Consider the following 27,627-nt stretch of genomic DNA (forward strand, 5'->3'; position numbering starts at 1 on the left):
GTGTTTCCTAAAAATTGACAATGAGGGTGCTAAGTGTGTTGCCCTGTGAAGAACATGCTGAACTGGGTTGATTTTTGTTTTAAAAAATAAAACCTCGAAACTGTATTTGTTTCTATTTAAGTTAAATTAATTTATTTGTGAAAGAAAGGCAGAACAAGTATCTTTTAATAAATAAACAAAATCAATGAAAAGGGTTCCAAATTCTATTTTATAATTCACAAAAGCTTATCTTTGAAAGGTGATGTAGCTAGAGAGTATTTCTACTGTACACACACAACTGTACAGTTAGTTTAACTGAATATTAAAGTCTACAATTTTAGTATAGGAATGTCAAACTAACAGCACAAATCTATGCATGCTTACTTCAAAATAAGTGCCACTAAGTTTAATGGGGGATAGGATCACAGTTTATAGCTGCAATACTATACTCAGAAGTCACCCCACTGAACTCAGTGGGACTAACTACCAAGTAAGCCTGCATAGGTACAGGTGCAATCCCTATACACATTTAACAGGACATAAGGAAGTCATCCTTCCAGTTAAACAAGTTGAGGAGTGGGCTGTCAGTAACAAAAATTAAACACACAGAATCTGAACCTACAAATCTGAAACGTCTGAGATATTCTTACAATGAGTTCTGGATCAGAACAATACATTTTAAACAAACAAATGCAGTCATCTAATTAGCTATGAACCACTCAAATAGATGAATATTTCCAAGAAAGTGAATTTCATATGTCAGGTTTCTTTTGAGTAATTTGATACAGGACAATGAAATGAGAAGAAGAGGAAAATGAGGTCAAGAATTTGCTTCTCCTAAAAAACGGCTTCTAAAGGATGCAGATTTGTTTACAAGCAAAAAGGAAGACAAATACTTGATGCTTATTAAAAGCAAATCATCCTGGTGACAATAGTAGTACAGAGACAGCAGTAAGAGAAACAGGTCCAGCAATAAGTTTTTACTGGGTGCGTGTATCAGACCCTCCAAACAGGGTTAACCCAACCAAATAAAAACAGCCCATGAAATCACTTGGGGGCAACCATTTTTTAGGGTGACCACAACCAGGGGCAAAGTAAGAGATGCAGCCTAAGACCCTTCGACACCGTAGGACATCTCAGACTGCGTGGTGGAGCTGTTTCGGTGGGTGGGGGGGATAAAATGTAAAAGGGTCGGCCCCCCCCGGCTTCCAGTTAAAGTCAGCAATATATAAGAGTAATAATGGTGATCGGGATGATAATTATCGCCGTCTCTACATAGGGAAGGAATAAAGCACGCGCAGCTTTACAAAGTAGAAGATGACAGGTAGCAACCTGCAAGAGCACATTTGATGACGGGGGGGTGGGTGGGTGAGAGACTGAGGCAACACTTCCCAGTTTTAGCCCTCAAAAATAAATCCTACTGTGTTCAATTAAGCTCGGGTGGTGTTTTTGTTGTTGTTGCAAGTTTCGCTCTGGCACAAGCTAAGCAACCGTGTCAAGTCGGGGCCACCCCTGCCAGGAGCAGCGGGCCCTAGGCAACGTGGACGGATATTTAAAGTAACAAGGGGTAAAATGATAGGGGGAGAGATGAAGAACCCCGCCGCCCCTCCAGGGACCCTGGGAAGAGCGGTGGGGCAGCAGAAGCACCCTCGCGGCTCTTCTCCCCCACCCCACCCTTCGAGGCAAGAGGCTGCCCCCATCCGGAGCCTCTTCTCTGACGCGGCCTCGGAGACGCCGCCACCGCCGGCTCCTGCAAAGGCAGACAGTCGCAGGGACCCGGCGGATACCCGGTCGCCTGCCTCTTTCCTCCCCGCCACTTACTGCTGCACTCGGGGTCCGCGCACCGCTTCCACTCGGCGAAACGGCGGTCCGGGGGGGCCCCGCCGGGTTGGGCGCAGGAGGGCAGCTGGGGGCACAGCAAGAGCATCAGTAGCGGCGGCAGCATCCGCCGAAGCGGCAGGGCGAGGGGCCGCCACCGCGCCGCAGCCATGTTGGGAGTTCGCGAGGCTGCCCGGGCTGGCTGGCGCCGAAAAAAAAGAAGCGGCGCGTGGGGCGGCCGGGCGGGGGGAGGCCAGAGCAAGACACGTCAGCAGCAGCAGCAGCAAGCAGAGCCCGGCTGGAGAAGGATGTGGGGAGGAGGAAGAGGAGGAGGAGACTCGCCCGCTGCCCCAAAGGAGCAGCAGGAGGCGGAGGAGGAGGAAAGGATGGAGGAGAACCACACCCTGCACGGCGGTGCTTGTACATGTACTCAGGGAGGAGGAGGACCAAGAATAGGCGCGCGCGCGCCCCACTCCTGAGGCAAATGCACCTCAGGCGCTCTCTCTCCCTTTGCTCGCCTCTCCCTCCATCCCCGACTGTATTTTTTATTTACAGGTGGGTAGCCGTGTTGATCTGAGTCGAAGCAAAATAAAAAAATTCCTTCAGTAGCACCTTAAAGACCAATGTACCGTATGTGTGTCTGTTCACTTTGCGCCCCCGGTTCTGTATCTGGCAGCACTGCCCCCCCTCCCGTCTGTCCTGAATAACTGCCTGGCGGACAGGCGGTGAAAGGCAACAGGTCGGACTTGGATGGACCTTCCCCGGTCACGGTCAGTGGGGAAACACAACTTCGCTTCCGGCCTTCCTTCAGCGGCTCGGGAAGCCGCCGCGTATGTTTTCACTAGAGCAGGGTGGGCGGGTGGAGCGAGAGAGCTCCCGTCAGGCCCAGCCTGCCCGCCCGCGTGGCCGGTGACGAGAGGCCGACGGGAGTTGTAGTTCGGAGGGCCGCGGGGGTTTTGACGCTTTTGCAGGGATTTGTTTCACCTGCGCCACCCTCAAGTAAATCAATAAAAATATTTAACTGAGGTTCTGGCCCGCCCGCCCCCCCACGTTAAGCCTACCTCCCCAATATAAATCCTGGCTACGTCCATGGTCCTGAGGTGGTAGAACAGGAAGTGTCATTTCGGACTGCAGGAGGATAACACCACATCTAACTATAGGAGCCAACTCCTAGCGGCTGAGCTCCCTTCGGTACTCCCAAATAAAATATTTAAGGGGGCTCCAACCGAGTTAATAGGCATTGCCACCCAATGGTGTGTGTGGGCTTCATCTTGTAAATCGATTATGCAGGGTGGGGCTTACCTGGGCCTCCCCAATATTTTATTCAAGTTGGCCCCCTGCATCTCACATAATTCCTATGTACAAAAATCTTCCTGCAAGTAGAAATCTAGCACATAAGGGAGTAGGATAATCTAGAACTGGTGGGAAACTTTTGCCCCCCCCCCCAGATGTTGCTGAAGTAAGCAAGTATGGGCAATGACCAAAGATGACAGGACGTGTAATTTTGCCCGAAGGTTTGTCTACCACCTCATTCTCTCAGCGAGTCACATGGACTGTTCCACTTCACCCTGATGTGGAATCTGAATGGCTTCCTTGTGCATTTCACATGAAAAATTACACAGGGTCATTCAATGAAGCCACCGGTAAATGATGGGAGATTAAGTACAGACGGTGCTTCTTCACACAGTTCACTACCATAAGATAGTGAACTTGGCAGGGGGTTGGACTGGATGGCCCTTGTGGTCTCTTCCAACTCTATGATTCTATGATTCTAGATGTGGTGATGGCTACCACCTTGGATGACTTCAAAAGAGGATGAGACAAATTCATGAATGATAAGACTATCAGTGTTCACTACAAATGATGGCTATATGTATCTTATTACCAGATTAATTTTATTTCTTAAATGTTTTTTATTTATCCCAAAGGATTCAATCACATACCAGCAAATTCAAGTTGCACAACTATAGTTGATAAGGGATCTTGTGCAACAAACCTGCTTGCCCAAAATACCAGACTTTTTGCAATAAGTAAAGTGATAGGGAAATGCATTGGAAAGCATAGATTAACATTTGTTTTGATGCAACACCATCTAACCACCTCTCAAACAATGAATGAAAACTCAGAACGGAGGCAACATTGCCTAATCCCCATGCGAAGAAATCAGAATGAAGGTTCAATAAACAGATAGTCTGGAAGCACCTTCTGTTGCTGTTATTTCCATATTATCTATAAGAGAACTAATTTAAAGTTGGTACTTTAAACATATTTCATACATGGCTTGAAAAATGTTCAAAAACCTCTTACCATGCACGTGTTTGGCTGAGTTATGTGCAGTATCTGACACCAGTGCCAGTCATCACTGCAGATATATAGTGCAGCTGCATGACATTTGATTGGGCTAGGACACCTGGTAAAGAACATTCAGATGATGCAGAGAGTTGCTATGTCAGCTTTTTGGCTAAGACATAGATACAGTGTGGTAGCATTGAACACTCCTCTATGTTATCAGTTTGTTTATATTAAGGTTATTGCTGGTTTATACATTCACTTTGCATTTGTGCTTTGATTACATTGCACCAGTTGACTGGTTCAATGTGAAACAAGCAAGCTATGCAGGAAAATGTGTGTTCAGGATTTTAACAAAAAGAAGCCAAGGTTTGCTAGCACTTGTATCTTAATATGAAAAGGAACATAACAGAATAGGCTAATGATTGCAATGTAAATGCTTTCATCTCTGCACATTTGGCAGTATGCGGAAGTGGCCTTTTAAGATAATTAAAATATGTAAAGCACAGTGTGTCCCTTGTACCAAGCAGCACAGAGAGAATAATAATGATGAACTAGTTGGGCTCTGCTGTGCTCTTCCAGTTATTGCTACTTTGATATCTGAAACTGCTAACAGTAATCTTTGCCACTAATTACATCAGAAGTGAAGCCAATGTTCTTTTATACTCACAATTATTGATTTTCATTGCATACTATTCTCTTGTGTACTATCTCACTATGTGCCAAATAATCAGTGACTATTGTGTGGCTGCTGGAAAACAGAACTGTTTTACTGTTTTTCTTCACCCAATCAGAGGAATTTAAATGTATGACTTTTATAAAAAACCAAAACCAAAAAAAACCACTGATACTTGCTCCCAAATTTTCACTTCTAAATGTGAAAGTAACTTTTGTTGCAATCAGCGTATTTCCGCAATCATTTTTATGACTAGGACCTGCCCAACTTTCATTATTTTCAGATTATGACCTGGTTGCTTGTTACCTATCCCATAGATAGTAGGGCCTGGTTTGCAGTACCTCCCCACAGTAAGGGGAAACAGGAACATGCAAATCCTAAATTTGCTCCAGATCTCACCCTGAGTACAATCCCAGTAGCAAAGTAAAAACAAAAAGAATAAACCAATTTAAATGGAATGGATGCCATGAGCAGAGTCCTAGAGCTTTAATCAGTAGTTGTTGTTTTGCACACTTAATGTCAAGAGATGATAAAACTTACCTGCTCCCACTTCTGACTCTCTCCCCCAAACTGCAGTTGCCTGCGTTCTTGGATGACAGGTCAGCTACAGTCTTGGATGACATGGATTATTTAGATCTATTCCAGTCTGGGTTCAGTCCTGGCTACAGGACTTGAGTCACATTTGGTCATCCTGATGGATGACCTTTACAGAGAGTCAGACAAGATGAGTGTGACTTTGCACCTGCTTCTCAATAACTCCACAGCTTTTGGTACCACTGACCATGGTATCTTTCTGCACCAGCATTTAACTGGAATTGGAGACACTGTGTTACAGTGGTTTGGGTCCTACCTATGAGTGCAAAGAGTAGCATTGGGAGGGTATTTTTTTGGCCCCCTGGAAGCTATGCTATTTTATCCGCAAAGCTACCTACTATCTATGAAGCCACTGGAAGTGGTCATTAGGAGTTTTACAGCAAGGTGCCACCAGTAAACTGCTGACACTCAGCTCTATTTCTCCATGATATGTTATTCAGGAGGGCCATGTGGGCCCTGGGATGATGCCTGGACAGAGGGGTGGGCTGGATGAGGAAAAATAAGCTGACCCTGAATTCTGACAAGATGGAGACATTGGTCAGTTGCATGCCCTGGAAATTGGTTGCACTACCTCCAAAGGAACAAGTATACATTCTGGGAGTGATTCTGTATCCAGCTTTGTCACTAGAGCCCCAGGTAGTCACAGTGGCTTTCCTTGTTGCTTGATCCAGAAACCGTAGCTTGTGCAGAATGCTGCAGCACACTTGCTGACAGGAGCAAGACCCTGTTAGCATATACTCTGCACCAAGATCTGCACTGGCTGCCAATTGGTTGGGCCAGTTCAAGGTGTTGCTATTAGTATTTTTAAAAGCCATTAGCAGTTTGGAACCAGCCTACTTGTACGACCGCTTACTCCATATATGCCCACTTGACTGCTTTGATCTGTGGAACTGGCACTGTCACAGGCACTACCTATTGCACATTTTGCCCTGGTAAAGAATTGTTCAGTGTGGCAGCACCTACACTCTCTGCTTACTAACATTAGCCAAGTACCTTCTTCTCAGTCCTCTACGTATATAGTGCTAAATAGCACCCTGAGTTGGAGGAGGGAGGTCCTCCCCTTGTGATTAAATGAAAGATAGGGGAAGCAGATCTGCTCTCCTCTCCTCTGTCCCTCCAGTGCAGGTGAGGAATGAACAGGAGGTGGTGGTGGAGCTGGAGGCAGAGAGGGAGGATATAGCCTTGTTGCCAAGATCCAGGTGTTGCCTTTGTTGTTGCAGGGATCAGACACACTCATCCAAACAGAGCACATATGCCCATGCGGAGCAGACTCACAGGTTGAGTCTCATGACTGAAATATGTAAAATGAAATAAAAATCAAACTTGCAACTATTTGTGCATTTAGGGAAAATAGACCCTAGGAAGACAACAATTTGGCTCTGGGTATGAATATTTAGGATTTGCAGCTATGCTGCTGCAGCACAATCCCAAGCGTGTTTACTCAGAGCCAAGTGCCATGGTGGTTACCTGCTTCCTTGCAGAAATGCAGCTATTGGGATTTAGCTTGGCCCTATGTCCTATGTAGACATATGTAGGGACCCAGGTGGCGCTGTGGTTAAACCACTGAGCCTAGGGCTTGCTGATCAGAAGGTCAGCGGTTTGAATCCCTGTGACGGGGTGAGCTCCCGTTGCTTGGTCCCAGCTCCTGCCAACCTAGCAGTTCGAAAGCATATCAAAATGCAAGTAGATAAATAGGAACCGCTATAGCGGGAAGGTAAACGGCGTTTCCATGTGCTGCTCTGGTTTGCCAGAAGCGGCTTTGTCATGCTGGCCACATGACCTGGAAGCTATACGCCGGCTCCCTCGGCCAATAATGCGAGATGAGCGCGCAACCCCAGAGTCGGTCACAACTGGACCTAATGGTCAGGGGTCCCTTTACCTTTATGTCCTATGTATGGCTCACTGATTTAAGTGGGTCTTAATTCCAAGTCAGCATGTAAGATTGTAATCACTCTTTTTTGTACTGTAGGTCAAACAGAAGGCTATGACAGTGAGCAGTTAGTATTTCCTATGGCATAATCAATACTATGAGAAAGCTTGACTTCCAAATACCGTAGATACTTACAGGGCTTTATACGGTAAAGGAATGAGGTGCCGGTACTTGCCAGCACAAAACAGCTACCAATGGCAGCAAAGAGAGGAAGAAAGAGAGAAGTGTGCTGGTATTCATTACAAAAAAGGGGGAAAGCACTGGATATTTCCCTACAATCCTATAAACAGCATTTTACATTCTGGTTGAAATTGTGCGGGTTTTCTTTCTTGGTGGGGCTCAGACGACAAGTTTTCGTTCGCTCTCAGGTGTTTGGCAACTTCTGTGCTTAATTTTAGTCACCTAAAATTTAGCTTCGAAAAACGAAAAAGTTCTGCATCTTTTAAATTATATCCTGCTCTTCATTAGAGATGACCAGTGAGGTTCAGGCACCTCGCCAGCACAAGCAGCGTCTACCCTGCGTGGCAACAACCACCAAACCTCAAAAGTCTTTGCGCACGCGCATATAACCGCGAAGTCTTTTCCGGCCTCCATCCCCGAAGGAGGAGGAGGAGGGGGGCTGTTACGTAGTACGAACAGGAAGTCGGGTTATGCCATGGTCAAAGATGGCGGCGAGGAACGTATCGGCGTGCTGGAAGTAACTCAAAATGGCCTTTTAGACATTCCATACCCGTGTAGGGAGCGCGCTTCTCCTGCCGTTAAGAGCGAGACCGGGCCCTATAAGGAGAGGTTACCGAGAGATAAAAGGAAGCTCCGCATCCAGGTAGGTTGGTCGGCGTAGGCTCCTCTCGGAGCTCACGTCGCTTGTATCTGGGAGCCAATAGATTACCGTGGGAGACAGCACGTGGTAGCCAGCCGATATCTATAGAGATAGGAAAGGGTTAGATTGGCACCTCACTTTTCTCAAGTAAAGGAAGAGAATTCTGGCAGCCTCTTGTTGCAGGAAAAACAGTGAAGGCTCCTGTGAGGCTTAATATGTTCATTACAGCATAAGCTTTCGTGGGCTACGGAAAGCTTATGGTGGGAAACCCAGCCAGATGGGCGGGGTATAAATAATCATCATCATATGGAGTTTAGAGTTTCCTGGATCCTACTGAGGAGACAGGCAGGTGGACTAGATTGCACTTGGATCCTTTTGGAGTTCTGCGGATGAGGGCTTCCCACGGTAAGCAGTGGAGGAACCGAGCATTTGTGAGTGTAGCTATGATTAGGTGGCAGCACTTCCGTCCTGGAACAAAATGTAATAGAAAGCAGTTTGTAGTCTTAGTAACTGGTCATTTCCAGCCACTTGTTCGTTGAACATTCATCCTGATTTGTTAGGAAGGGATGCTAGGGGGCATCACGTCAAAACAACCACCAGCTCTATTTCCCAGTCATAGCTGCCAAGTTTTCCCTTTTCTCATGAGGAAGCCTATTCAGCATAAGGGAATTTCCCTTTAAAAAAGGGAGAACTTGGCAGCTATGTTCCCAGTGCATTTTCTTGTCACTTTACTCATTGCAAAAAGCCCAAACTTCAGGGGAGAATGGGTTTGTTGAGCAAGAGTTCCAAAGCAGTTTTAACTGTTCACCTTGAATTTGCCAGTATATATATGATTGTATCCCACCTGAAAGTAGTGAAAGTCTGGAAGCCTGCTGATTATATTTTGCCACAGGTGCATTAAAATATTGGTTTTCTCACTTCTGATGAATGAGGAAGGGAAAGGAAGAAAAAAAAGGGAGAGGGAAAAAAGCATTTAGCGTAAACAATTAGCGCTTTGTCTAATTGTTATAAGTTTATGCCACTGTTACTTTTGCAGACCAGGATGGGAAATGTTAGGGAAACTTAAGTTATCTGATGCCACCTAGTGGCTTCATGGAGTATAGAAAACTCAAGAAATCACTGCATTGGCCCATTAGAAAGAAACAATACAAAAGTTGCAATCCATTTCAGGCACTAAACTCCAGGGTGGTGGTGTCTCCTCTGCAGGGGCTGTAGAGTGACAGAAGACTCCAGGGAATAGGTTAAGTATCCTCACCAGGAGTTGGCTGACTACGTTGCCTATTCATGGTGTGATGTGAGTCTGTGTATGTTTATTCTGAAGTAAGGCCCATTGAGTTCAATGGGACTCACTCCCATGTAAGTGTGTGTAGGATTACAGCCTAATAACTTAATTAATATGTGGGGTTAACACATTAATTAAAAATGAGTCCCCTGCTCTTCTACAGTGCAGTATAATGTTTATTTGTTACGCTTGCATGCTGGCCCATGCTATAAAGTTCTCTCAGCTGCTTACAATAAATACAGTAAGTATGAAAGTAACTTTGTTGTTGTTGTTCTTAGAATTTTGAAGTGTCAGGCATAGCTCTAGTGGCTTTATCCCAAACGTAGCAGAGTTTTTCTGTACAGCGCAGAAGCTAGTTGAGGTGGAAATGACTAGTCGGCTAGATGCAGAATAACTATTTACAGGATTTATTAAAAGAAAATAAAACCAGAGTTTCTGCATACAAAGCAAAGCAAAATAAATCCTAACTCACTCTATCTCCAACCATACGCAGCACTCCTACTCCTAACACCCACCAGAAACAACTGTGCTAGCATTCCTAGATAACAGAGTTCAGTGCTGGTCGTTAACCAATGAGAGAGCTGTTGCCAGGCCAGGCAGACCTTGGCTTTCTGCCAAGAGTAAATTGACACTGCCTTGAGTTAATTGTGTGAAGCAAGAATCAGATTCCCATGAGAACCAATTATCAGAAATCGAACAGTTGTTTAGTCATTTAGTCGTGTCCGACTCTACGTGACCCCATGGACCAGAGCACGTCAGGCACTTCTGTCTTCCACTGCCTCCCGCAGTTTGGTCAGACTCATGTTGGTAGCTTCGAGAACACTGTCCAACCATCTCGTCCTCTGTTGTCCCCTTCTCCTTGTGCCCTCAATCTTTCCCAACATCAGGGTCTTTTCCAGGGAGTCTTCTCTTCTCATGAGGTGGTCAAAGTATTGGAGCTTCAACTTCAGGATCTGTCCTTCCAGTGAGCACTCAGGGCTGATTTCCTTCAGAAACTAACTTTAATACAGCCTAAAACATAAAATCAAAAGCAACATGAATGCAAGAATAAAGCACAACTCCAAGGTTAAACCCAATCCAAAACACTGAGAGGAGCAAGACTACATGAGTTGTTGTCATGCCCCACTTCTGAAAAATGGGTGACATAGGAGCCAACTCCTAGGGGCTGTAGGGGCTTTAGATTAGATTAGATTTCTTTATTGTCATTGTGTAATTACAATGAAATTGGATGCTATGCCATAAACACAAAAAAACAAGAAACAACAAAAAAAAAAACATTTTCAGCCACACATTCACATACCTACACAACTCTTCAGGTCAATTATTTAGTTACAGTATTTAAGATGGTTATAGCTTTTGGGTAGAAACTGTTTTTTAGTCTATTTGTTCTTGATTTAATTGTTCAACTGTATATCTCTTGCCCAAAGGCAGTAGTACAAAAAGACTACATCCCGGATGAGATGGACCCTGTAAAATATTTTTTACTTTTTTGAGGCAACGGGAGCTGTATAGATCTTCCAAAGATGGGAGGGGATGACCAATAATTCTGGCTGTGGTTATGACCTTCAGGAGCATCTTCCTCTCCATTTCTGTACAAGTGGAAAACCAAGCACAAATACAATATATAATAATGCTCTCTATCAAGCCACGGTAGAAGGACACTAGCAGTCTCTCGCTCAGATTGTTCTTCTTTAAAAGTCTGAACTTTGGCTCCACAATAAAATATTTGAGGGGGCCAGCCCACCACAAAGTTGATAGGCATTCCCATTCAAATGGTGTGCACGCACTGTGTCATGTGATTGATTATGCGGGACGGAGCTTACCTGGGCTCCCACAATATTTTATTCAAATGGTGTAGGGAGCAATACTGAAGGTTTTTCCAACCCTGCAGTGCCCTGATTTGTCTCTCTCTCTCTCTCTCCCTCCACCTTCTTCTAAGGTGCACACTTTCACCTTCACATCACTGTAGCTATGGCAATGTTGACTGAAATTTCAGCAAGATTCTCTATTCCCCCTTGTATTGGGCACCCTGCTTCCATTTCATGTCTGTAAAGGGGCAATATTTAATGGAAAATAGTAATAAAAAACTAAACTAATGCTTCCTTGTACAGCAGTTTTTAAAGACATTGAAAGTGTCTCTTTTCCCCTGCTTCGTTTCTTATTTTGATTTGCCTGACCTGCAAGCATAAATATATTTCCCCATCTTTCCTTTCACAGAAATGGATACTTTTGTTGAAGAATGGAGAAGAGGGCAGGTAAATTTGGAAGGAGAAACACAGGATGTGCGGGCAGCCACAACAACGACAGCTTCCCCCCCAGGAATTTATTTACCTTTACTCCCGAGATGTTTTCACTACACAAGTAAGTTCTTGATTGCTGGTTGGTAAGATTCCTTATTGCTTTGCATGGTATGATAGGACTGTCAACACGAATCAAGAAGCAAAAGTGGTGGAAGACCTTTTGCTCATTTATCAGTCCACAGTAGGTGGCAGAAGCATGCTGACCTTTAAACCCCTAAATGGCCTCGGTCCTGTATACCTGAAGGAGCGTCTCCACCCCCATTGTTCTGCCCGGACACTGAGGTCCAGCGCTGAGGGTCTTCTGGCGGTTCCCTTACTGCGAGAAGCAAAGCTGCAGGGAACCAGGCAGAGGGCCTTCTCGGTAGTGGCTCCTGCCCTGTGGAACACCCTCCCATAAGATGTCAAGGAAATAAACAACTACCAGAATTTTAGAAGACATCTGAAGGCAGCCCTGTTTAGGGAAGCTTTTAATGTTTAATAGATTATTGTATTTTAATCTTCCGAAGTCGACAACCCCGGAAGTATTTTCGCCGCGTACACCCAGTCTGCACATGCACAGAAGCGCCAAATCGCGCTTCGCGCATGCGCACAAGCGGCACTTCGACATCCGAAAACCTCGACTTGCGAAGACGGCCGCGGAACGGATCATCTTCATAAGTCGAGGTACCACTGTATTCTGTACGTTCCAGAGAATTACATGCTGTATTCTTTCTATGCCACTTCCAAATGTAGCTTGTGGATGGCATGCTTGAGCCTCTCTCACATTAAAAAGAACATGAAATGCTTCTTTGCGTGTGGAAAAGCTAGCATGTCAGGGAGATGGGTTCTAGTCCAGCTTTTGCCCTGACATGCTAGTTTTCCCCTTACAAACCAAATTCAGTTATGCAGTCCTTAACCTCTATATTCTGATGCAGTTACAGCCCTAGGGTCACTCCATCCCATGACATTTCTGGACATTCAGACTGGCAGCTGAAGGTTGGCGTTCTAGCATCTTGCAGTCGCCCACTGCAACTCAGTGTGCAGAGTCATGACATTGTAATGCACCAAGCAGAGCAGCAGCTGTTGCATCTCTTGTCCTGTTTGTCCATCTGTCCTCTTGCTCACTTTCTCCCTTGCCTGCTCTGGGGCAAAATGTGAGCTCCTGCTGGCAACAGCAGGCAGAGAAAAATATAGATAAACCAGCAAAATACAGATTATGAAGTACATACTAAAATGCATGCTAACACTATATAGCTGGGTAGACTTGCCTAAACTTTTTTGGGTGTTTGGGTGTGGTGTCAAAAGCAGGACGCACAGCAAAGGTACTTGCCTATTGTTGGTGGAAAGAGCGTTCCAGTGTATAGATGTTAACACACTGAAAGATTGATTCCTTACAAATGTGGAATGAACATTATTATGCAGAGTATTAAGTGAAGATGGCTTATACGACAGAATAGACCAATATATTGCAAAAAAAAAAGTTGAGAAACAGTTGCTGCAGTATGTTTGCATGAAGCTATGAAGGAAGTTAGACAATTTAGTAGTACGGTATTGGATTTTACGTTCCAAAGATGAAATGCAGGACTGATTCCAAGAATGGAATCCAAGAATGCAACCAAGAATGTATGGACTTTTGTGTTTTCCTCTGAATTGCAATTTAAGTCTATAACCGCATTAGAAACACGTCAAAATTATTCTCATGTCTGTTACCAAAATTATTCTTGTGTTGTAGCATCTAGGTTTGTAATGCACTCGGAATTTCAGAAGGCAAAAGAAGGTTGTTTAAACTGCATCCAGGATTCCCTTTTGCAAGGCCAGTTGCAGAGGGCTGCAGAATTAATCATAAGCTACGTAGAAATGTTGGAGCATTACACTAAAGACAAACTGCGGGCTGCTCCTGAAGTAAGTAGACTAGCTAACCCCCTGATTCTGAGCAGGAAAGATGAGAAAGGATCTCTGTGATTCCTGTGTCCTATGCTTCCATCATGTAATATGTTTAGGAATAGGGTAGAACAATTGACACTTCGTTTGACCTGCTGCCACTTTGCTGACCGCTACAGAGCCTCAAAGACCATAAAGACTGGTTTGCCTTTTGGTATTTATTTGCATATGCTATCTGCTTGACTTTTGGTTTTGGCTTCTGTGTCAGCATTTGTATATGGTTCTCTTATTGTTCTCTTTTTGTACTAATAATACTTGATTGAAACTTGATTGAATCTTGTGCCTTTGCGTGCTGCTTGTATTGTATTGGACTTTTGAAGAAATTGGCAGCATTAGCCCATTATTTCAGTGTTTCTTCTATTGATGACTGTATTCTCTTGGGGATAGCCTGTTGTTGAAGTATATGCCAGTGGTGGAAAGGGCAAAACCTAAAGTGGTTTCTCCTTTCTGCCATCTCATAGATTTATTATAATTATAATTATTTATGAAATTTGTATACCGCCCTAGACCCGTAGATCTGAGGGCGGTTCACAACATAAAATTGCAATTACAGTGGTACCTCTACTTACGGATTTAATGCGTTCCGAACGCACATTCGTAAGTCGGAAAAAATTGTAAGTCGAATCCCATAGGAATGCATTGGGGGGGGAATCGTAAGTCGAAGCAACCCTATCTAAAAATTCGTAAGTAGAAAAAATCCTATCTAAACTGCATCCAAGATGGCGGACGGAGCTCCGTTCGTAAGTAGAAACATTCGCAAGTAGAATTATTCGTAAGTAGAGGTACCACTGTATAGAATTGTAGAGTTGGAACAGACCACAAGGGTGATCTATTTTTGTTTGTTTGTTTTGTATACCGCCCTTCTTCCAAAGATCCCAGGGCAGTTCACAACAGAAAAATACAAAATGAGAATAAAAAAAACAAAGACAAGCTGAAAAAGCCCCTCCCACAAACACATTTTAAAAGCCATCAGCCAAACACCTGATTGAAGAGAAATGTTGATTGAGTTTCCGTCTGTTGGCTCTCATCCAATCCATTAGTGAGGCAAGACAACAGTCCAGAACTTTCATTGCCTCACCTGCAGATGTAAAGGAGCTGTATGTCATCGGCGTATTGCTGACCATGTGCTCCAAAATACTGGATGACCCCACTCAGTAGTTTCATGTAGATGTTAAACAGCATAAAGGGTAATAGTGAACCTTCAGGAACCCCACATTGAAGGCTCAGTGGGGCCAAAGAACACTGCCTCTGGGAACGACCAGCCAAGTAGGTAAAGAGTCTCATGCTGTACCAACTGAGCTTACAATTCCCCACTCCTCCACATGCAGCTGCTGGGTGACCTTGGGCTAGTCACACTTCTTTGAAGTCTCTCAGCCCCACTCACCGCACAGAGTGTTTGTTGTGGGGGAGGAAGGGAAAGGAGAATCTTAGCCGCTTTGAAACTCCTTGGGGTAGTGATAAAGTGGGATATCAAATCCAAACTCCTCTTCTTCCTCTCTGTCTTTCCCTCTTGCCAGAGATATAAGCTGATTGCTTGCAGAAGGCTTTTGAAACAGCATTGGGGGCCACATGAAATTAGACCAAGGGCCACAGGTTGCCTATCCCCAATTTAGGCTGTTTTGTTGAGCTTTTTAATTCTGCGTCATGATGGCTGCACATTTTTGCATTATGCAATTAGAAGGGCTCTTTGTGCCTGTTGTAAGTGACCATATACTTCAAAGATATGCTTATGTTCACATTTTGTAGCTGTTGTTTGATTTTGCTTCTGTGTTCTGAATGTGTGTTCTCCGTGCTAGGAGATCTGGAGAATAGGAACTGAGATCTTGCAGCGGCATCCATGGAGCAATATTAATGAGACGAACCACTTTGCAGATCAGATGAAAAATTTAGGAGTAAAAGGATATTTAAAGGTGAGGAGAGTTTCAAAGGATCCTTAAGATCATAATACTTATTTTTCATATAAAATATTATTACCATTATTATTGCTATTCTTCCACGTATAGCAGGGATGGGGAACTTTTTGGCTCACCATAGTGATTTTGGGTGGCAACTCCTTTGAAGTGCGTTTCAAAGTGGTTTATTTTGAACGTAATTCAATGTGCTGGCTGTGCTTTTTGCCTTCCTCTCACCTGATATCTCATGTGACTTTAGGGGTGTGGCGGGTGGGCATGGTTTGAGGAAGATGGTCTCACAAATATAATTAGGGCCTCTGCAGGATTAGGCCCATGAGCCGGAGGTTCCCCACCCTTTCTGTTTCTTGTTGCGGGGATTTGTAGCAATGTCCATTACTCCTAGTAGAAGTTTATTTGGTAAAACATATCCTTAATTACAGAATAGAGTTATTGTTTTGCTATTTTCTTTTAATTATTTACTTGTTTTTATCCTGCATTTTATTCTGTGAACCGCCCTGAGGCCTTTGGCTGAAGGGCAGTATATAAATCTAATAATAATAATAATAATAATAAAGCAATGAATGCTGATGTAGTTCATGCGACTTTGGATTGTATCCGATGCTCTTGGAATGTGTGATTTCTGCTTCCTCTCCTCCTCCCACACTTTGCCTAAATCTGGTCCTCCAACCATATGAAGCACAGAGCAGGGGGCACAGCAGATGGCAGGAGAGGAAGGGGAAGTGCCATTGCGCACAAGGAAGTCTCTTGTGCACATGGCACTGCAGCACTAGATGCAACCCTTTGAACTGGATATTATTATTTTTGTTTGTGTATATATGCAGTTCTGCACCATGATCTGCAGTAAATTAGCCCCATGTGCAGTGGTACCTTGACTTACGAATGACTCGACAACCAAATTTTTCAACTTACGAATGGGGGTAATGGCCGCACGCTCGACATCCGGAAAAAAACCGTGGCGGTTTTAGATAGGGATTTTTCGACTTACGAATTTTTAGATAGGGTTACGAATTTTTCCATTTTCAATGCATTCCTATGGGAAATCGCGTTTCCAATGGTGTTTTTCGACTTACGAAGGTGCCTTCGGAACGGATTAAATTCGTAAGTCGAGGCACCACTGTACATGAAAAAATGTGTACCATTTGTATACTTGTACAGTTCAAACTGGGAGTTCCTAAAAATTTACCTGCTTTTGTATTAATTCCTTTATATTCAGTTTTCCACTCATTTATAATTCTATTTCATATCATTTGCACTTTTTTTTAAAAAAACAATTATGTTAAGCTTTGTGTATCAGTAAATGGAGTAATTCCATTTTGGTTTATATTCAGAAGTCTAGTTCTCTTTCTTTCTTTCTTTCTTTCTTTCTTTCTTTCTTTCTTTCTTTCTTTCTTTCTTTCTTTCTTTCTTTCTTTCTTTCTTGGTGTGCGGAAGCTTTAGTCCCTGTTCCACTGGGTTGCCACTGAGCCAGTTTGAACCTTGACTGGGATCCAATGAGTGTTAGTGCATTTGCCAAGATTTGAATGGCGTGTGCTGATGTTAATTGCATCGCCAGTTTGACAGTGCCCCCCATCCCATTTATTTCCAAGTCCAACATCATTCAAACGGCATGTCCCTGTTGCTCTTGCAAAGCTGCCAAATTTTTCACTGAAAGTCCTCCAGATGTAGGAGGACTGAGCCCATTGGGTTTGCATTGTAGCATTTTATTCAGAGCCGCCGTTGCTGCTGCTGCTGCTGAGGATTGTAATCTAGGTTGAAATTGTTGCAGGTTTCTTTAGAGCATGCCTTCCACCTCCTCTGCAACGGGTTTGAGGATGAGGCTTATCAGAACCTGGTCCTGGCAGAAAGCTGGAAGTACGGAGAACAAACAGTCATTCAGAACAAAGAACTGAAACTCATTCAAGGTTACAGGGGGCTGCTGGACTATTCTAAGTGGTTGAAAAAGAAGACGGACATGTTGGGGCTTGGTGAGTATGCGCCTCAGGGAAAATCGGTGCAGGACATAGATGGCCATGATTATTATGCTCAGCTCTTGAAATTGGAAGCATAGAATGAGACTAATGCTAGACTTTGAATATGCACCTAAGTCCTAATGTTTTTATTGTCTGTCTGTTTTGTATCCCACCCACGGCAGAGATTACTGAATAGAGGAATAGTCAGTATGAAACAGTAACTAAAAACAACACACAAAATAACACTATACAGTGCAGCAGTCAGTGGTATTTGGACTACTAAACTGTCCTGTGGTCACAGTTAAATCAGAAGTGTGTTTAGGATTTCAGCATTAAGCAATTGTTAGGCAGTAAGTCCAGTGAACTCGATGGAACTTATGAACAAACATGCTTAGGACTGTGTTGCTAAGTCTGCCTTCCTCATCAGGAGAAGGTTAGTTTTTTTTAATAGGTTGCTGAGAGTTTTTTTGATCTTCATCATCATTGCATCTGTACCGCAGGAACTCAAACTGAGTGGCTTTCTCAGTAAAGCATGACTGATGCTTTCGTTTCAGTCTCCTTTGCCATTAAGTTTAATTGGATTCATTGGCTTGCGGTAAACATAAAGCTTAATCATCATTTGTTGCCTTAACAGGTGGGTGGGGTTGCTCACCTGTCAATGGGAAACCCCATTAAGTTTCCCTGCTTAATAGTCCTCTGTTTGACTCCTTTGGGACCAGAAAGGCATGTTGTGAATTTATTTGGTTCCTCTCTTTCAGAAAGCTTTTTATTTTTTATTTTTAGGGTGCTTGGGAAGTGAGATTAGTGTCACGATTTACCTGAGTTGCAGATCACTGTGCTTAATTATATAAGAGGCTATATTATGCCTTGTCTTTCGCAGATGAGGACAGCTACGCGGTGTCTTCTGTTCAGCAGGAAATGGGCATCTTGTACCGGCAGGCTAAAGTCAGCCTCAAGGAGATCATTAAAATTCCTGGAGTTTGGGATCCTTTTGTGACCTGTTATGTGCATGTAAGAGCATGCTTTACAACCAGCTTACTCCTTTAAAATAAATGAATAAATAAATCTTGATCTAAGTAATTGCTGGCTGTTCAAGATTTTGTAGCTTGGGGAATACTCGAAAAACGTCTTTCATAGAAATTAGTAAAAATAAGACACTGAAAAAGTGTCTAGAAAGCATTGGGGAGTCTTGGGAATTCTCTGTCATAAAATATGATGATGATCAGTGGCTTATGTGGCTTTTAAAAATATACTAGATAGATCGCCAGTTCAAATGTAATGGCTAACTGGGGTTTGCTTGGATCAGGAAGCGAGGGAATTGTAGGAGGAGAAAGCCTGTCAGCCCCAAGTCTTGAACCCAATAACGGAACCATGCTTTGGCAATTTGATCCAAATTATTCTCTCTCCTCTCTCTCTCTCTCTCTCTCTCTCTCTCTGCACCAAACCAATCACATTTCATGATGTACCGGTAGATATATTATCCAGCCATAAGTTCCCACCTGGATTTTGCTTTTCATTCTAAAGCTTTTATTTCTGATCCATTAAATTGGATTATTGCAGTGTATTCTATGTGGGGCTTCCCTTGTGCTTGACCCAGAACGCTGCAGTTAGTGCAGAACGCTGCAGCACAGCTGCTGGCAGGAGTGAGGCCTTGTCAGTAAACGACACCTCTGCTCAAGAGGTCTGCACCCAGCTGCCAGGCCAAGTTCAAGAGGTTACAATTAGTATATGAAGCCCTTAACAGCTTGGGACCAGTTTACAACCCCTATAACAGACGTACCTTGGAAGTCGAATGGAATCCGTTCCGGAAGTCTGTTCGAGTTCCAAAACATTGGACTTCCAAGGTGCGGCTTCTGATTGGCTGCAGGAAGCTCCTGCAGCCAACCAGAAGCCCTGCTGGACGTTTGGCTTCCAAAATAACGTTCTAAAACTGGAACAGTCACTTCCGGTTTTCGATCGTTTGGGAGCCAAAACATTTGGCAACTAAGCCATTCGAATTCCAAGGTACGACTGTATACCCACCTAGCCTCTTCAGTCTGTGGAACTGGTACGGTTACAGTTGCCACAAAAATTCCATACACTTGTAAGAAATTGATAGTTTTGTGTGGCAGCACCTAAACATTGGAACTCCTTGTGTATTGACATCAGACAGGCACCTTCATTGTACTCTTTCCAGCATCAGCTTAAAACATTTTTGTTTAGGTAAGACTATCCAGACATGCTGAAGTTAAACATGCTTTATTTCTTTTTAGCTGCTTGCTGTTGATTTTAATCTTTTGAATATTTTTAAATTCCTCATTTTAACTGTGCTTTATCAATGATTTAAATGGCTTTTTTTTCTTTTCGTAAACTGCTTAGAGGTGTTTTTTGTTTTTCTGACAATCAAGCGGTGTACAAAATTTGTTTTAAAAAATAATTTCAGTCACCTGATCGTTGACTGTATTGTGTTCGCTTGAGAAGATTTTTCTTTCGTGTTGCAAAACACTCTTTTGTGTACCTCAAGGTGAAAATGTGGTCCCCAACTTTAAATAATCAGCCGTACATTTGTGTGTTTCCTCAGATGCTGGAACATTATGAGGAGTATGAAGAAGCAAGAGAAGTGTTGAGGGAATATGCATATAATTCCAAATTTCCTCCAAACCCTAATGCACATGTCTTCTTATATCAGTTCCTAAAGAGAAGGGGTGAATCGAGGAAAACTCAGAGGTCTGCACTCCAGGTATTATAGTTGGGCCTTATTTAATGGTCACCATTTCATTGTGTAGCGGTTAGACTGTCGGACTAGGAGCTGGGAGACCAGAGTTCAATTTCCTTCTCAGTCAAGAAGCTCACTGAGTGACCTTTAGCCAGTCACTGTCTCTCAGTCCAGCCCTCCTTACAGGGATTGTTGTGAGGAGAAATTGGAGAGGTGGAATACCATGTATGCCACTTTGAGCTCTCGGAGTGAAAGTGAGATATACAAGTAATTAAATTTTAAAATGTCACAGTAATCCATTAACTCTGGCTCATTATGACATGAGGTTGAGGTACACTGTGTCCGGAAAGCCTATGAACAATGTTAATAAATTTATTCTAATAACAACAACAACAATTATTTATACCCCGCCCATCTGGCTGGGTTTCCCCAGCCACTCTGGGTAGCTTCCAACAGAAAAATAAAATAATCAATTAAACATTAAAAGCCTTCAGATGTCTTCTAAAAATTATTTATTATACACACATACATGGAGATTTCCTGTAAGCACGCTGTAAATTCAATTTTCACATCCCCTCAGACTTGATGTTGCAGAATTGCAGAAGAAATTCTTTGTTCCTGTGTATACTTGGGCTATAAAGTGAAATTATTGGACCAATCCTGTCCCCTGCTATAGTGAACTTTGTCACAAGCCTCTGCTCATCATTTGTCCATTGAAACTGGTGGGATAGGGAAGTGCATAGCTTTGTCTCAAGATGGATGTTTAGTGTCTTGTCTGTTTCTTTTTAGATCTTGCACGAGCTTGTCCCTTCTCACGAACTGATGCTGGAATATTATGCCATGCTGAAAAAGTCAAGTAAGGCGTTTAAATTATTGTGCTTTTAAGATACACAGAATTAGGATCAGATTGCCTCCCTGCCCTTCCCCCTTAATGTGATTCGCTCTTAATTTCAGAAAAAAGGAAAAACCAGAAGCTACGTCTGGAAGTTATTTTTGCAGCCTTGGACTCTGCTGGGTGGAAGGAGAATGTCAAAGCCTGGAGCTGCTTGGCGAAGGAGATCGTAGAAGTATCGCAGAAGTGGGTGAATGGTGAAATCAGCTGCCCCATGTGATGTATCTCTTGCTTGGCTGCACCTCTGCAGACTGCAGATGGTGCCCTGCGGATATTTGACTGCCCCCTCATTCAAAAACTTCCCAACATATTTAAAAATACGTCAGGGGAAGGTTTTAGACACTTTTACCGGTATTCAAAACTGCACCAGTTTTATAATGGGATATAGTTAGTTAATTTTTTAAGCTGTTTTCAGTTCATACTATCTTTTAGTTCATTTAGTTCATTCAGCTTGGCAGATTCCTGGATGAAACATCCGCTTTGGATCCATTCCAGACCGGCTTTCGCTCTGGTCATGGGACCGAGGCGGCTCTGGTCACCCTAACAGATGACTTCCATAGGCAGCTGGATCGAGGCGCGTTGGGGCTGTTGATTCTTTTAGATCTTTCAGCAGCCTTCGACATGGTCAACCACGAACTTCTAGACCACCATCTCGCCGACGTGGGGATTCGGGGCGCAGTCCTTCAATGGCTGCGCTCGTTCCTCTCTGGCCGGGGACAGGGGGCGGGGGCGGGGGGGGAGTTGTTGTCACGCTACTCCTTGGTGTGTGGAGTACTGCAGGGCACAATTCTCTCCCCGATGTTTTTAACATCTATATGTGCCCGCTTGTCCAGCTGCTCCAGAATTTTGGTTTGGGCTGTCATCAATATGCTGACGACACCCAGCTTTATCTGTTGATGGACGGCCACCCTGACTTGGCCCCAGACACACTGTTCAGATGTCTGGAAGCCGTGGCTGGACAGCTATGTGGGAACTGGTTAAAGTTAAATCCTTCGAAGACAGAGGTCCTTTGGCTCAGTCAAGACGATATGGGGTTAGGGGACCAACTCCCATCCCTTGCGGGGGCGCAACTGGTACCAGCGCCTTCTGTCAAGAGTTTGGTTGTAATCTTTGACGCCTCCCTTTCTATGGAGGCGCAGGTTAAAGCTACAACAAAGGCGGCATTTTTTCATCTCCGCCGAGCTGAGCAGTTGGTCCCTTATCTCTCTCGCCCTGACCTTGCCACTGTGATCCATGCGATGGTCACCTCCAGGCTTGATTATTGTAATTCACTCTACATGGGCTGCCCTTGAAACTGACCCAGAAACTCCAGCGGGTGCAGAATGCCGCAGAAAGACTCCTTACAGGGCTTCGCCGCGGGATCACATTCATCCAGAGCTATACCAGCTGCACTGGCTCCCGGTGGAGTACAGGGTCAGGTTTAAGGTGCTGGTTTTAACCTTTAAAGCCCTATACGGCCTAGGACCCTCGTACCTACAGGACCGCCTCTCCTGGGATGCCCCACAGAGGACCTTACGGTCTACAAATAACACCCTGAAGCTCCCGAGCCCCAGGGAGATTAGACTGGCCTCAACCAGAGCCAGGGCCTTTTCGGTTGTGGCCCCGGCCTGGTGATACTAGCCTACAAAAAAAAGTAGCCTACCTGTCTTTTTTTTTTACTCCATGTGGCACCAATTTATATAAAAAATGTGCAGAGCAGGTTGCATGTTATTCTTCTTGAATTTAGGACATTAACTGGAAACTGAACATGTTTTCACTGCAAGGGCTCAGCCAAAAACAAGAGATGGCATTTGAATATTAGTAAAGCGCCCTTTTATATCACTGAGTTAAATAACCATAAGTATAATCTTCCATGCCCATAAAATAGGGGTAGCCAACATAGCAGACTACAGTAGTCGGAGACAATGGGAGCAGCCGTCCACAACATCTGGAGAATTCTACACTGCCTACTTCTAGCCTAAAACTCCAAACAAAAAAGGGAAGTTTGGACCATGATGAGATTGCCTGTGGACACGGCTTGGTAGAGCCAAGCATAAGTAATACACACATCCTAGCCTAGCTTAGTTGTGTTCTGGTGTAGTACAGAAATCTATCAGCATTCAGCATAGATCTAACTGAGATACACCCTCTTCTCTCTCTCTCCCTCTCTCCCCCTCCCTCTCCCCACCCCCAGCTCTGACAAGCAGCTTCACTGGCTCAAAAACAAGTGGGCATCTCGAAAGGACTGGTGGCCAGCCTTTCATTTTGGCCTTTACTTGGCAAAAAGAAACTGGCAGGAAGATGAATCTCTCGCTTGTGAAAAGGTACTGGTGGCTGGAATGCTGATGGGAAAAGGTAACTGCCTCCCCAAAATATATGTTCTGTCTCCTGTATACATACAAGAATTAGAATCCTGGCAAAGCGTATATTGCATAAATCTTTATCTTGTATCTTCTGCCTTTTCTCTCAACTGCAACCACCTTTATCCTTGCACCAGACCTGTGAGATGGGTCAGACTGAGAAATATGGCTGGCCCAAGGTTGCCCACTGAGCTTCATGGCGAGGGAGGATTTGAACTCTGGTCTCCCAGCTTCTAGTCTAACACTAAATCTATTGCTCCACACTGCCATTTCGTGCATAGAACTGTATCAAGTAACATAAGCAAAAGTGATTGGTTTTCGCACCAAGGCAGTTAGCATCTAAAGTTCACCAGAACTTTTAAAGCAGAAACAACAAAAGGAAGAAGCAACTGTTCTTAAAAGTTCTTAGGCTTTCTTTCAGCTCTGACTGTGGTGTTAAGCCAAAAGCTTCAAAGAAGAGATGGATTTTGAGGATCGATGCGAAGAAAGAAAGAGGTGGAACTCTGTAGATGCCCCGAGAGAGCATTCCACCTTTAGCCCAGTTGAAGCATCAGTTATTACAGTGGGATTTCCTTCCTCCCTTTTGTAGGAAGGAAATTTGAGGTGCTGAGAGACCATACAAAACGTGGGAAATTAATGAACCTCGTATTACTTCTTACATGTGTTATTTTCATGGCCTTCAATGCAGAAGAGAGGCAATTCTAGCTGCTGATGGGAATACCATGCATACTGCTGGTTACTCATTACAGCATTAGTTGAGCCCAAACAAAGCAAGATGATGCAGTTTCTTTTGCATGTCCAAAACCCAGCACTCATCAGGCCCCCTAATAGAAACATCTAACATGGCAGATGAGTGCATGGTCTGTAGAATAATAGTGCTGTTTGTCAGTATCTTAAACTCTATACCTTCAAAGCTCTTGTAATAATGGTCTCATTAATTGTTTTTAGAAAATGGCCATCAAACCTCATCAGGCTTCTACATTGGGACCTTGCCATTAAACAAAGTGACTTCCAGGTGTAGGCTAACTTTGCTTGATTATTTGCTCAACGATACTGAAGAGATAATTTACCCATAATTTTCCTATACATTGAGATTTTCACACTTGTGGAGTACTAAGGTTCTGGATGCTCAATGGGTTTTGTTTTTCCCCCTTCTCCATCCTTTCAGAAGCCCCATGCCATAATCACAACATGTTCTTAAGGGTCTGATTGTCCCCAGTTAGTCTTATCCCATTCATTCATTCATTCATTCATTCATTCATTCATTCTAATGCTATTTCGCTTTTGTGTGTGTTTAGATTGCAAATATTTCAGATACGTCATGCGACAAGGTTGTGAAGCCAATAAGAAAAAGTTCAAACCATTGAAGAAATTTGTGAAAAAACACAGCTGGATCAGTTTGAAGATTGTCTGATATTTGATTACTTTTAGAGGTGAAATCCCTTTTCTTTTCTTTTTGGAACTATATATTTTTTCCAGATTGTACATAGCCTTGTAGATAATTGACAACCATTTTTTAAAAAACGAAGTTCCAGTTTTATAATAAATCTTTCCAAAGGAATTCCACTTTGAGTCATTGCTAAAATAAAACTTCACGGGAAACACATTTTATCATTTATCTTTCAAAGTCTCCATATAAAAACCTTTGAAATATCTTCTTGAATTGATTGTGCTTGTGTGTGTGTATCTGTAGCAGACAATGTATAATACAGACATGCTGTGACTACAGCTTGCCCTGCATCCTATAACAATAGTGTAGAATTGTTTGCCCTTAGAAATTCTTAGTCACCCATCATGCAGTTAAAAGAGGCCCACACCAGCCTCCAAGTCTGTTGTTAACACATGTCTCTGTGTGCATGCACTTTGCACATTTAAACACATTTTTGAGAGAGGTGGAGGCTTTCTGGTGCTAATTGACTTGGAGGCATTTCTGCCCTCCTTGGGTAACAAAAATGGAGACAGCAGCAGGTACACTGCAGTGTGTGTCTGGTAACTGTGCTTAACTTGGTAGGTAGCAAGGTGTTCAGACCTGAAGTCAGTATGCATGGTTGGGCTACACATACATTAGGTGAGGCAGGGAAAGCCAGAGTAACGCAATTAATTCTGCTGTGTCCATTTAGCAACTTTTGTGTACATTGTGAACATTTAGCAAATACGCACAACTGACTTGGGTAATCCAATGCTTTGCCGCATGCCTATTAGACATTGCATTCTGCAAGACCAGCGGCTTCTTGGATTTCACGACGCATCCTTTCAGTCCAGTCGTTCACACCATAAGGGCTAGAAACATGTTCTTTTTCAAAAAGAAAACAAAACTTAAGAATCTCAGGAATCTGAATGTTGTACCTAGTAGAACTATTTACAGTATTTGCAGTATGGTGCACTGCGGCAATGCATTCAAACACATAAAATGCTTTCTTTAGGATGGAGCTTGTGAATGGATTAATTAACCCCCCCCCCCACCTTCCTGCTGGTCATGGTCATCACTTTGGCACAGCCTTGAATTGTGACTTCATCAGAAGTCTGACTTGGGAGAGTGGCTTGCAGAGGCACCCTGCAGAGAATGTCTAGACTCCAGTTGCCTTCAGACTCTCACTACTTTGCAGGAAGGATTCGATCACAAACTGGAAATTCAGGTTTGTGCATTTAGAGTGGATTAAAGTGCTCTGGTGCAACAAATCCACTTTAAAAACACATTTTTTTGTGGTTAGTAACTGATAGGGAAATACAAGTATGGGATAAAGAACAATTGACAGAACAATGTATAACTCCTGTGCAAACCGATCAGGATGAACGTGCAGGGGTGAAACTACGCTTTATTTTACCTGGGTCAAAGATGCGGTTTGGCATCCCCCTTGCACATTTGTGTGTACACACACACACACACACACACACACACACACACACACACTGGGAGCCTCAATGGCAACCCCTGGAGGCTTCACCCGGGGCCAAAACCCCGGCTAGCGCCCCCCCCCCCGGTGGTTATGGCTCCGTGAATGTCTCTTGTATAACTTCCCTGCAAATACATGGAAACAAATGCTTAATAAAGAGCAAGCACTGTATAACCTCCCTGTAAGATTTGTGTAAGCAAATTTGGAAGAATGCTCAGCAAACATCTTGTGGAGCCCTTGGAAACAGCAGCCTTAGGACTTTAAGCAGATGAAGAGTAAGATGAGAGTGAGAGAGTGGTGGAATACAACAACAACACCATGCAAAAAAGCATTGGAGGAATGTGCTTTTAAATGACAAATGCAGTATATTATTGACTTCATCAAGTTACAACAATGAGAACTGAATTACATAATATTACTATTTACATTTGTGCACATCCTATTCATCTAAATAAGCGATGGAGAAACTGCAGATACACCTGGGGATGTCCACTGTCTGAAGCCCTGAAGATCCACTGTCGGTCAACATAGATAATACTGAGCTAGATGGATCAGTGCTCTGAGTTGGTAGAAGGAAACATTCTGTGTTCTAGGTATATCCCTGTCATCTCATGTTAAAAGGTGCTCAGGAAACAAGGGATGTGAAACCCACCCACCCACATCTCAAAGGCTGTAACATGGAAGATGGAGCAAGCTTGTTTTCTCCTGCTCTGGAGAGCAAGACCTGAACCAATGGATTCAAATTTACAAGAAAGGAGATTTTGCCTAAACGCCAGAACTTTCTGGCAGTAAGAGCTGTTCAACAGTGGAACGAACTCCCTCAGAAGGTGGTGGACTTTCATTCATTGGATGTTTCTAAGCAGAGGTTGGATAGCCACCTGTCCTGCATTGCAGGCAGTTAGACTAGATGACCCTTGGGATCCATTCTGATGCCAGTCACATAGAGTATAGTGGACCAGATGTACAAAATTGGTATAAGTCAGCATCCTGTGTTCATTTGTGTAGAATAAAAGACAGTATTTTCTCATCTGCAGCACTGGATGAACCCGCATTGTAAAAGTTGTTCCCAGGCTTCCTAGCTGAAGTTTTCACTAATCTCAGATCTTTTGCAAGTCTTGCCACCTGTTGATACGCTTTTTGTTTTTGAAATACCATTCGCCAACATTTTAGCAGGGGTCACGGTGGCCTTTTGCAATTTGGCAGCCAAAGCAAGCATTCTTAAAGGTGCATGCCATCAACCTATCAAGGAAGCACTGTACCTGTATGTGGAAGTGTATCCAAAAGTACTACCGTAGTTTTAAATTCGAAAGCCTCTGAGTAGAGAAGCAAATTTTACA

The 27,627-nt window shown here is 43.6% G+C and overlaps 2 protein-coding genes across 7 annotated transcripts in view; one reads left to right on the plus strand and one right to left on the minus strand.

Annotated features, from left to right (window-relative positions):
* The window catches only part of MIA3 (MIA SH3 domain ER export factor 3), a 36,975-nt gene extending 34,367 nt beyond the window's left edge, over positions 1–2,608 (minus strand). Inside the window, exon 1 of one of the 3 annotated variants that reach the window (XM_035111392.2) lies at positions 2,427–2,608. Coding sequence is in view for 2 of the 3 variants with exons in the window: in XM_035111389.2 (XP_034967280.2) it covers positions 1,801–1,969 (169 nt within the window). In the remaining variant the exon portion in view is untranslated. Of the gene's footprint in view, positions 1–1,800; positions 2,216–2,426 lie in introns of those variants that run through there. The other 2 variants (XM_035111389.2, XM_035111390.2) reach the window with 2 other exon arrangements.
* Positions 2,609–7,934: 5,326 nt separating this feature from the next.
* Positions 7,935–26,026, plus strand: TAF1A (TATA-box binding protein associated factor, RNA polymerase I subunit A). 4 transcript variants are annotated; one of them, XM_035111395.2, is made up of 11 exons: positions 7,935–8,109; positions 9,313–9,400; positions 11,606–11,749; positions 13,400–13,569; positions 15,405–15,518; positions 17,287–17,485; positions 18,351–18,481; positions 20,031–20,189; positions 20,955–21,021; positions 21,120–21,243; positions 23,231–26,026. In XM_035111395.2, exons 3-11 carry the CDS (start codon positions 11,608–11,610, stop codon positions 23,631–23,633), a joined length of 1,509 nt encoding a protein of 502 aa, XP_034967286.2. In that variant the 5' UTR covers positions 7,935–8,109; positions 9,313–9,400; positions 11,606–11,607; the 3' UTR covers positions 23,634–26,026. The 4 variants fall into 4 exon arrangements, with proteins under 4 accessions (XP_034967286.2, XP_034967285.2, XP_034967290.2 ...); XM_035111399.2 differs by lacking the exons at positions 7,935–8,109; positions 9,313–9,400 and adding an exon at positions 8,116–8,511 and having other exon boundaries at positions 23,231–23,391; positions 24,695–26,018; XM_035111394.2 differs by lacking the exon at positions 9,313–9,400 and having other exon boundaries at positions 23,231–26,024.
* Positions 26,027–27,627: the final 1,601 nt, after the last annotated feature.

This window comes from Zootoca vivipara, chromosome 3 (genome assembly GCF_963506605.1).
Source record: "Zootoca vivipara chromosome 3, rZooViv1.1, whole genome shotgun sequence".
NCBI classification, from domain to species: Eukaryota; Metazoa; Chordata; class Lepidosauria; order Squamata; family Lacertidae; genus Zootoca; species Zootoca vivipara.

What these genes read in the sequence shown, in the direction of transcription:
- TAF1A (XM_035111393.2), top strand. An exon ending in GAGATGTTTTCACTACACAA is followed by an intron (nt 11,750 to 13,399) that starts GTAAGTTCTTGA and finishes CTTGTGTTGTAG; the next exon opens with CATCTAGGTTTGTAATGCAC. An exon ending in AACTGCGGGCTGCTCCTGAA is followed by an intron (nt 13,570 to 15,404) that starts GTAAGTAGACTA and finishes TCTCCGTGCTAG; the next exon opens with GAGATCTGGAGAATAGGAAC.